This window comes from Cherax quadricarinatus, chromosome 89 (assembly GCF_038502225.1).
Source record: "Cherax quadricarinatus isolate ZL_2023a chromosome 89, ASM3850222v1, whole genome shotgun sequence".
In the NCBI taxonomy this organism is placed as follows: domain Eukaryota; kingdom Metazoa; phylum Arthropoda; class Malacostraca; order Decapoda; family Parastacidae; genus Cherax; species Cherax quadricarinatus.
In genome coordinates, this window is record NC_091380.1 from 720,570 (window position 1) to 731,030 (window position 10,461).

General features: G+C 45.9%; 1 protein-coding gene across 1 annotated transcript in view; it reads right to left on the bottom strand.

Annotated features, from left to right (window-relative positions):
* Positions 1-10,211, bottom strand: part of LOC128697188 (metallo-beta-lactamase domain-containing protein 1) — a 27,644-nt gene extending 17,433 nt beyond the window's left edge. The window contains exon 1 of the mRNA XM_053788736.2: positions 10,183-10,211. Coding sequence (XP_053644711.1) covers positions 10,183-10,196 — 14 coding nt within the window. The 5' untranslated portion in view covers positions 10,197-10,211. The remainder of the gene's footprint in view (positions 1-10,182) is intronic.
* Positions 10,212-10,461: the final 250 nt, after the last annotated feature.

Here is a 10,461-nt window from a genome sequence, read left to right on the forward strand (position 1 = left end):
ATAAGGGGTGAGTCACTGGTCCTAATGTTGGATATAAGGGCTGAGTCACTGGTCCTGATGTTGGGTATAAGGGCTGAGTCACTGGTCCTGATGGGTATAAGGGCTGAGTCACTGGTTCTAATGTTGGGTGTAAGGTCTGAGTCACTGGTCCTGATGTTGGGTATAAGGGCTGTCACTGGTCCTCATGGGTATAAGGGCTGAGTCACTGGTCCTAATGTTGGGTGTAAGGGCTGAGTCACTGGTCCTAATGTTGGGTATAAGGGCTGAGTCACTGGTCCCAATGTTGGGTGTAAGGGCTGAGTCACTGGTCCTAATGTTGGGTGTAAGGTCTGAGTCACTGGTCCTGATGTTGGGTATAAGGGCTGAGTCACTGGTCCTAATGTTGGGTATAAGGGCTGAGTCACTGGACCCAATGTTGGGTATAAGGGCTGAGTCACTGGTCCCAATGTTGGGTGTAAGGGCTGAGTCACTGGTCCTAATGTTGGGTATAAGGTCTGAGTCACTGGTCCTGATGTTGGGTATAAGGGCTGAGTCACTGGTCCTGTTAGGTATAAGGGCTGAGTCACTGGTCCTGATGTTGGGTATAAGGGCTGAGTCACTGGTCCTGATGTTGGGTATAAGGGCTGAGTTACTGGTCCTAATGTTGGGTATAAGGGCTGAGTTACTGGTCCTGATGCTGGGTATAAGGGCTGAGTTACTGGTCCTAATGTTGAGTACAAGAGCTGAATCACTGGTCCTGATGTTGGGTATAAGGGCTGAGTCACTGGTCCTGATGTTGGGTATAAGGGCTGAGTCACTGGTCCTAATGATGGGTATAAGGGCTGAGTCACTGGTCCTAATGTTGGGTATAAGGGTTGAGTCACTGGTCCTAATGTTGGGTATAAGGGCTGAGTCACTGCTCCTAATGTTGGGTGTAAGGTCTGAGTCACTGGTCCTGATATTGGGTATAAGGGCTGAGTCACTGGTCCTAATGTTGGGTATAAGGGCTGAGTCACTGGACCCAATGTTGGGTATAAGGGCTGAGTCACTGGTCCCAATGTTGGGTGTAAGGGCTGAGTCACTTGTCCTAATGTTGGGTATAAGGTCTGAGTCACTGGTCCTGATGTTGGGTATAAGGGCTGAGTCACTGGTCCTAATGTTGGGTATAAGGGCTGAGTCACTGGTCCTGATGTTGGGTATAAGGGCTGAGTCACTGGTCCTGATGTTGGGTATAAGGGCTGAGTTACTGGTCCTAATGTTGGGTATAAGGGCTGAGTTAATGGTCCTGATGCTGGGTATAAGGGCTGAGTTACTGGTCCTAATGTTGAGTACAAGAGCTGAGTCACTGGTCCTGATGTTGGGTATAAGGGCTGAGTCACTGGTCCCAATGTTGGGTGTAAGGGCTGAGTCACTGGTCCTAATGTTATGTATAAGGGCTGAGCCACTGGTCCTAATGTTGGGTGTAAGGGCTGAGTCACTGGTCCTAATGTTGGGTATGAGGGCTGAGTCACTGGTCCTAATGTTGGGTATGAGGGCTGAGTCACTGGTCCTAATGTTGGGTGTAAGGGCTGAGTCACTGGTTCTAATGTTGGGTATAAGGGCTGAGTCACTGGTCCTAATGTTGGGTATAAGGGCTGAGTCACTGGTCCTAATGTTGGGTATAAGGGCTGAGTCACTGGTCCTAATGTTGGGTGTAAGGGCTGAGTCACTGGTCCTAATGTTGGGTATAAGGGCTGAGTCACTGGTCCTAATGTTGGGTATAAGGGCTGAGTCACTGGTCCTAATGTTGGGTGTAAGGGCTGAGTCACTGGTCCTAATGTTGGGTATAAGGGCTGCGTCACTGGTCCTGATGTTGGGTATAAGGGCTGAGTCACTGGTCCTAATGTTGGGTATAAGGGCTGCGTCACTGGTCCTGATGTTGGGTATAAGGGCTGATTCACTGGTCCTAATGTTGGGTATAAGGGATGAGTCACTGGTCCTGATGTTGGGTATAAGGGCTGAGTCACTGGTCCTAATGTTGGGTATAAGGGCTGAGTCACTGGTCCTGATGTTGGGTATAAGAGCTGAGTCACTGGTCCTGATGTTGGGTATAAGGGCTGAGTCACTGGTCCTGATGTTGGGTATAAGAGCTGAGTCACTGGTCCTAATGTTGGGTATAAGGGCTGAGTCACTGGTCCTGATGTTGGGTATAAGGGCTGAGTCACTGGTCCTGATGTTGGGTATATGGGCTGAGTCACTGGTCCTGATGTTGGGTATAAGGGCTGAGTCACTGGTCCTAATGTTGGGTATAAGGGCTGAGTCACTGGTCCTAATGTTGGGTATAAGGGCTGAGTCACTGGTCCTGATGTTGGGTATAAGGGCTGAGTCACTGGTCCTGATGTTGGGTATAAGGGCTGAGTCACTGGTCCTAATGTTGGGTATAAGGGCTGAGTCACTGTTCCTAATGTTGGGTATAAGGGCTGAGTCACTGGTCCTGTTGGGTATAAGGGCTGAGTCACTGGTCCTGATGGGTATAAGGGCTGAGTCACTGGTCCTGATGTTGGGTATAAGGGCTGAGTCACTGGTCCTGATGGGTATAAGGGCTGAGTCACTGGTCCTAATGTTGGGTATAAGGGCTGAGTCACTGGTCCTAATGTTGGGTATAAGGGCTGAGTCACTGGTCCTAATGTTGGGTATAAGGGCTGAGTCACTGGTCCTAATGTTGGGTATAAGGGCTGAGTCACTGGTCCTAATGTTGGGTATAAGGGCTGAGTCACTGGTCCTGATGTTGGGTATAAGGGCTGAGTCACTGGTCCTAATGTTGGGTATAAGGGCTGAGTCACTGGTCCTAATGTTGGGTATAAGGGCTGAGTCATTGGTCCTAATGTTGGGCATAAGGGCTGAGTCACTGGTCCTGATGGGTATAAGGGCTGAGTTACTGGTCCTAATGTTGGGTATAAGGGCTGAGTCACTGGTCCTGGTGTTGGGTATAAGGGCTGAGTCACTGGTCCTAATGTTGGGTATAAGGGCTGAGTCACTGGTCCTAATGTTGGGTATAAGGGCTGAGTCACTGGTCCTAATGTTGGGTATAAGGGCTGAGTGACTGGTCCTGATGTTGGGTGTAAGTTCTGAGTCACTGGGCCTAATGTTGGGTATAAGGTCTGAGTCACTGGTCCTGATGTTGGGTATAAGGGCTGAGTCACTGGTTCTAATGTTGGGTATAAGGGCTGAGTCACTGGTCCTAATGTTGGGTATAAGGGCTGAGTCACTGGTCCTAATGTTGGGTATAAGGGCTGAGTCACTGGTCCTAATGTTGGGTATAAGGGCTGAGTCACTGGTTCTAATGTTGGGTATAAGGGCTGAGTCACTGGTTCTAATGTTGGGTATAAGTGCTGAGTCACTGGTTCTAATGTTGGGTATAAGGGCTGAGTCACTGGTTCTAATGTTGGGTATAAGGGCTGAGTCACTGGTTCTAATGTTGGGTATAAGGGCTGAGTCACTGGTCCTGATGTTGGGTATAAGGGCTGAGTCACTGGTCCTAATGTTGGGTATAAGGGCTGAGTCACTGGTCCTGTTGGGTATAAGGGCTGAGTCACTGGTCCTAATGTTGGGTATAAGGGCTGAGTCACTGGTCCTAATGTTGGGTATAAGGGCTGAGTCACTGGTCCTAATGTTGGGTATCAGGGCTGAGTCACTGGTCCTGATGTTGGGTATAAGGGCTGAGTCACTGGTCCTGATGGATATAAGGGCTGAGTCACTGGTCCTAATGTTGGGTATAAGGGCTGAGTCACTGGTCCTAATGATGGGTATAAGAGCTGAGTCACTGGTCCTAATGTTGGGTATAAGGGCTGAGTCACTGGTCCTGATGTTGGGTATAAGGGCTGAGTCACTGGTCCTGATGTTGGGTATAAGGGCTGAGTCACTGGTCCTAATGTTGGGTATAAGGGCTGAGTCACTGGGCCTAATGTTGGGTATAAGGGCTGAGTCACTGGTCCTAATGTTGGGTATAAGGTCTGAGTCACTGGGCCTAATGTTAGGTATAAGGGCTGAGTCACTGGTCCTAATGTTGGGTATAAGGGCTGAGTCACTGGTCCTAATGTTGGGAATAAGGGCTGAGTCACTGGTCTTAATGTTGGGTATAAGGGCTGAGTCACTGGTCCTGATGTTGGGTATAAGGGCTGTCACTGGTCCTAATGTTGGGTATAAGGGCTGAGTCACTGGTCCTAATGTTGGGTATAAGGGCTGAGTCACTGGTCCCAATGTTGGGTGTAAGGGCTGAGTCACTGGTCCTAATGTTGGGTGTAAGGTCTGAGTCACTGGTCCTGATGTTGGGTTTAAGGGCTGAGTCACTGGTCCTGTTGGGTATAAGGGCTGAGTCACTGGTCCTGATGTTGGATATAAGGGCTGAGTCACTGGTCCTAATGTTGGGTATAAGGGCTGAGTCACTGGTCCTGATGTTGGGTATAAGGGCTGAGTCACTGGTCCTAATGTTGGGTATAAGGACTGAGTCACTGGTCCTGATGTTGGGTATAAGGGCTGAGTCACTGGTCCTGATGTTGGGTATTAGGGCTGAGTCACTGGTTCTAATGTTGGGTATAAGGGCTGAGTCACTGGTCCTAATGTTGGGTATAAGGGCTGAGTCACTGGTCCTAATGTTGGGTATAAGGGCTGAGTCACTGGTCCTAATGTTGGGTATAAGGGCTGAGTCACTGGTCCTGATGTTGGGTATAAAGGCTGAGTCACTGGTCCTAATGTTGGGTATAAGGGCTGAGTCACTGGTCCTAATGTTGGGTATAAGGGCTGAGTCACTGGTCCTAATGTTGGGTATAAGGGCTGAGTCACTGGTCCTAATGTTGGGTATAAGGGGTGAGTCACTGGTCCTAATGTTGGATATAAGGGCTGAGTCACTGGTCCTGATGTTGGGTATAAGGGCTGAGTCACTGGTCCTGATGGGTATAAGGGCTGAGTCACTGGTTCTAATGTTGGGTGTAAGGTCTGAGTCACTGGTCCTGATGTTGGGTATAAGGGCTGTCACTGGTCCTGATGGGTATAAGGGCTGAGTCACTGGTCCTAATGTTGGGTGTAAGGGCTGAGTCACTGGTCCTAATGTTGGGTATAAGGGCTGAGTCACTGGTCCCAATGTTGGGTGTAAGGGCTGAGTCACTGGTCCTAATGTTGGGTGAAAGGTCTGAGTCACTGGTCCTGATGTTGGGTATAAGGGCTGAGTCACTGGTCCTAATGTTGGGTATAAGGGCTGAGTCACTGGACCCAATGTTGGGTATAAGGGCTGAGTCACTGGTCCCAATGTTGGGTGTAAGGGCTGAGTCACTGGTCCTAATGTTGGGTATAAGGTCTGAGTCACTGGTCCTGATGTTGGGTATAAGGGCTGAGTCACTGGTCCTGTTAGGTATAAGGGCTGAGTCACTGGTCCTGATGTTGGGTATAAGGGCTGAGTCACTGGTCCTGATGTTGGGTATAAGGGCTGAGTTACTGGTCCTAATGTTGGGTATAAGGGCTGAGTTACTGGTCCTGATGCTGGGTATAAGGGCTGAGTTACTGGTCCTAATGTTGAGTACAAGAGCTGAATCACTGGTCCTGTTGGGTATAAGGGCTGAGTCACTGGTCCTGATGTTGGGTATAAGGGCTGAGTCACTGGTCCTAATGATGGGTATAAGGGCTGAGTCACTGGTCCTAATGTTGGGTATAAGGGTTGAGTCACTGGTCCTAATGTTGGGTATAAGGGCTGAGTCACTGCTCCTAATGTTGGGTGTAAGGTCTGAGTCACTGGTCCTGATATTGGGTATAAGGGCTGAGTCACTGGTCCTAATGTTGGGTATAAGGGCTGAGTCACTGGACCCAATGTTGGGTATAAGGGCTGAGTCACTGGTCCCAATGTTGGGTGTAAGGGCTGAGTCACTTGTCCTAATGTTGGGTATAAGGTCTGAGTCACTGGTCCTGATGTTGGGTATAAGGGCTGAGTCACTGGTCCTAATGTTGGGTATAAGGGCTGAGTCACTGGTCCTGATGTTGGGTATAAGGGCTGAGTCACTGGTCCTGATGTTGGGTATAAGGGCTGAGTTACTGGTCCTAATGTTGGGTATAAGGGCTGAGTTACTGGTCCTGATGCTGGGTATAAGGGCTGAGTTACTGGTCCTAATGTTGAGTACAAGAGCTGAGTCACTGGTCCTGATGTTGGGTATAAGGGCTGAGTCACTGGTCCCAATGTTGGGTGTAAGGGCTGAGTCACTGGTCCTAATGTTATGTATAAGGGCTGAGCCACTGGTCCTAATGTTGGGTGTAAGGGCTGAGTCACTGGTCCTAATGTTGGGTATGAGGGCTGAGTCACTGGTCCTAATGTTGGGTATGAGGGCTGAGTCACTGGTCCTAATGTTGGGTGTAAGGGCTGAGTCACTGGTTCTAATGTTGGGTATAAGGGCTGAGTCACTGGTCCTAATGTTGGGTATAAGGGCTGAGTCACTGGTCCTAATGTTGGGTATAAGGGCTGAGTCACTGGTCCTAATGTTGGGTGTAAGGGCTGAGTCACTGGTCCTAATGTTGGGTATAAGGGCTGAGTCACTGGTCCTAATGTTGGGTATAAGGGCTGAGTCACTGGTCCTAATGTTGGGTGTAAGGGCTGAGTCACTGGTCCTAATGTTGGGTATAAGGGCTGAGTCACTGGTCCTAATGTTGGGTATAAGGGCTGAGTCACTGGTCCTAATGTTGGGTGTAAGGGCTGAGTCACTGGTCCTAATGTTGGGTATAAGGGCTGAGTCACTGGTCCTAATGTTGGGTATAAGGGCTGAGTCACTGGTCCTAATGTTGGGTATAAGGGCTGAGTCACTGGTCCTAATGTTGGGTATAAGGGCTGAGTCACTGGTCCTAATGTTGGGTATAAGGGCTGAGTCACTGGTCCTAATGTTGGTATAAGGGTTGTTGGTCTTCATTCAAGTTTATTCTCTATAAGGGTTACAATGTGGGGTTTACAGGTTTTGGATATAAAATACTAATTACAGAGGGCGCCACTAGGACACCTAGCATTGCTAGGCATTTCCAGCAGACTTACATTAATTCTTAACATTAAATCCTTACAGATTATAGTATTAAGGCTAAGTGACTACATCATAATTTTAAGTTTAGCAATGTGAATGATTTTGTTTTGGCACAATACAAAGTGTCTATATTTGAGTAACATAGGCAAACTTACGACTAGTTAGGATTTATTATTTTAAGATTAAGATTAGTATTTCTGGGTTTATAGTCAGTGGGCGAGTGAGTGTAATTGTCAACTACCAGGTGGTTATCATGTAGTTAGTTGTCGGGGTGGATCACTGAGATAAGATGTTTTCTAACTCTAGTTTTGAAAGTGATGAATGTGTCTGCAGTTCTAGAGTTTTCAGGTAGGGTGTTCCAGATTTTAGGTCCATATTGTTAGATATAAGGGTTGTGGTGTATATTGTTGGGTATAAGGGTTGTCTGTCTTCATAGTGATGGTTATAAGGACCCTAATGGAAATAAGCCAGACTTTTTTGGGTTATCTCAGGTTCTCTACACATATATTGAATAAGCTTACTTATTCATATTGTTGGGTATAAGGGTTGTCTTCATATTATTGGGTATAAAGGTTGTTGGTCTTACTATTGTTGCATATAAGAGTCATTGGTTCTAACATTAATGGGTACAAGAGCTGCAAGGCCCTTAACATTAAGATAAGATTTGTAATAAAGTTGGTAGAATTACCGACAATATGTAAAGTAAAAGGACAGAAGTGCAACTAATGTGACATTTATTGTGGCAACGTTTCGCTCTCCAGGAGCTTTATCAAGCCATTACAAACAATACATGGACACAGAGGGTATATAAAGGCTCAGAGTGAGTTGCAATACTAGTGAGGTAACATTTCGATGTTCACTAGTGGTAGTAGTAGTAGTAGTAGTAGTAGTAGTAGTGGTGGTAGTGACAAAAGTAATACAACATGATAGAGCAATTAATTCATACAAGAGTAAAAGGATATAAAAGTTATTACTTGGGTAACAAAAATAGGTTGGACAAATATAGACTGCAAAGAGGCAGCTTGTTTCAGTGTTCACTCTCTGTAATGTGCTTTGTGTAGTATAACAGGAGAGACTATGTGATGGCAGGGTTTACTGTTTTCAGAATGCAGGAGTTTACACTATACCCTGTGGAGGCTGTGACAAGATTTACGTAGGTGAAACAGCAAGAAACCTCGACACCCGCCTCAATGAACACATTTATGCATGTAGGAACGATAACTTGAACGCCTGTGTACAACACCGAAATTCCACCAATCATCTCATGAAATTCAGAGACGCCCAATTAATGATCAAAGAAACTAATTTCCGCAGACGCAAGTGCCTCGAATCAGCATTGATCGTTGTTTCGAATACAATTAAACAAAACAACGGCAGCTTCACCATCTCCGAAGTCTTAGCAAGAATCCTCCTGAAAACAGTAAACCCTGCCATCACATAGTCTCTCCTGTTATACTACACAAAGCACATTACAGACAGTGAACACTGAAACAAGCTGCCTCTTTGCAGTCTATATTTGTCCAACCTATTTTTATGTTACCCAAGTAATAGCTTTTATATCCTTTTACTCTTGTACGAATTAATTGCTCTATCATATTGTATTACTTTTGTCACTACCACTACTACCACTAGTGAACATCGAAATGTTACCTCACTAGTATTGCACCTCACTCTGAGCCTTTATATACCCTCTGTGTCCATGTATTGTTTGTAATGGCTTGATAAAGCTCCTGGAGAGCGAAACGTTGCCACAATAAATATCACATTAGTTGCACTTGTGTCCTTTTACTTTACAAGATAAGATTTATTGGGATTTTTAACCTGGGGAGTGTGTGTGTGTGGGGCAAGGGGGGGGGGTTGTTAGCCACTCAGGATAACCCAAGAAATGCAGTGCATCATTGAGGGACTGTCTGTCTTATTTCCAGTGTGGTCCTCAATCTTGTTTCCCAGGATGTGACCCACACCAGTTGACTAACACCCAGGTCCCTACTTGCTTGCTAAGTGACTGGGGACAACAGGTGTAAGGAAATTAGCTCACTGTTCCCACCTTTGCCAGGGATCGAACCATGGACACTCAGTGTGTGTAAAAACAGCAATGCCTACCAGGCCATAGGCCAGGTTCTTACTGCTAGCTATCCTAGGTAATTTACATACGTTACTATTTCCCCACAACCACACTCCAGGGGAGCAAGGGCGCCTAGCCGAAGCTAGCATGGCCGTGACGAACTTTAGCTCAAGTCCCCGTGGTATAGTTTGTTTGTAATTGTCATTACGATTTCGTGAGTCATGTTAACGGCTTTGAGGGGACTTGAGCTAGAGTTCATCACGGCCACGCTAGCTGGAGATTCGTCTGTAAAAACTTGCATTTGTGGTCACAGTGGTGCCTATGCTAACCTTCCTATGGTGTAGAAATATACCTAGTTGGACGAATCTTATTGTGGCTAGCTGGTCCAGTGGCTAACGCGACGGTCTGGAGTTTTGAGACTCTCTGACCGCGGGATCAAACCCTACCCGTGGTATGGTTGATATTATTATTGTTAGTAATAATTAACAAGCAAAGCTTCTATTAATCTTTCACACTTGAACTTACAATCTTTATACAGTGTCCTTCCTTCAATTCTAAAATAATTCCCACAATGCAAAATATTTGAATCTTAATTCAGCACAAAATTGACTCTGTGTAACTGTGACACATTTGACACAGATGTCCTTATCCTTACTTTCTGAAATTCAGGTAGGCAATAGCCTGAAAAGCAAGACTCTGTGGGTGTTTACTGCAGGTTAGATAAAAAAGGGTTGCTAACCATACCACATCTCCTGTAAATACTGAACAAATATTAGTAATAATGGTAGAATTTCTGACAAAATGTTATGTAGATGGACACAGATGTAACTAATGTGACATTTTATTGTGGCAATGTTTCACTCTCCAGAAGCTCTGTAAAGCTGTTATGTTGCCACAATAAAAATGTTACATTAGTTGCATCTGTGTCTATCTACCTAACAGAACAAATATACAGTGGACCCCCGGTTTATGATATTATTTCATTCCAGAAGTATGTTCAGATGCCAGTACTGACCGAATTTGTTCCCATAAGGAATATTGTGAATTAGATTAGTCCATTTCAGACCCCCAAACATACATGTACAAACGCACTTACATAAATACACTTACAGAATTGGTCGCATTGGGAGGTGATCGTAAACCGGGGATCCACTGTATTCACAGCTGTGGGGGCCATTCAGTGCCAACACATGGCAAGTGAATGCTTGGACTGGGGGACAGAGGTGAAGGTAGGTACAGCATAAGTACTAAAGCAGAAAATTATAGATGGTCTAACAAGTCAGTTAACAAAACACACAATCTGTTGAAATTGCAAGGCAATAAATAATTGTTTGGATCAAAATTGTGGGCATATTTATGTTCTAATTACCATTTGAAAATCACCTATTA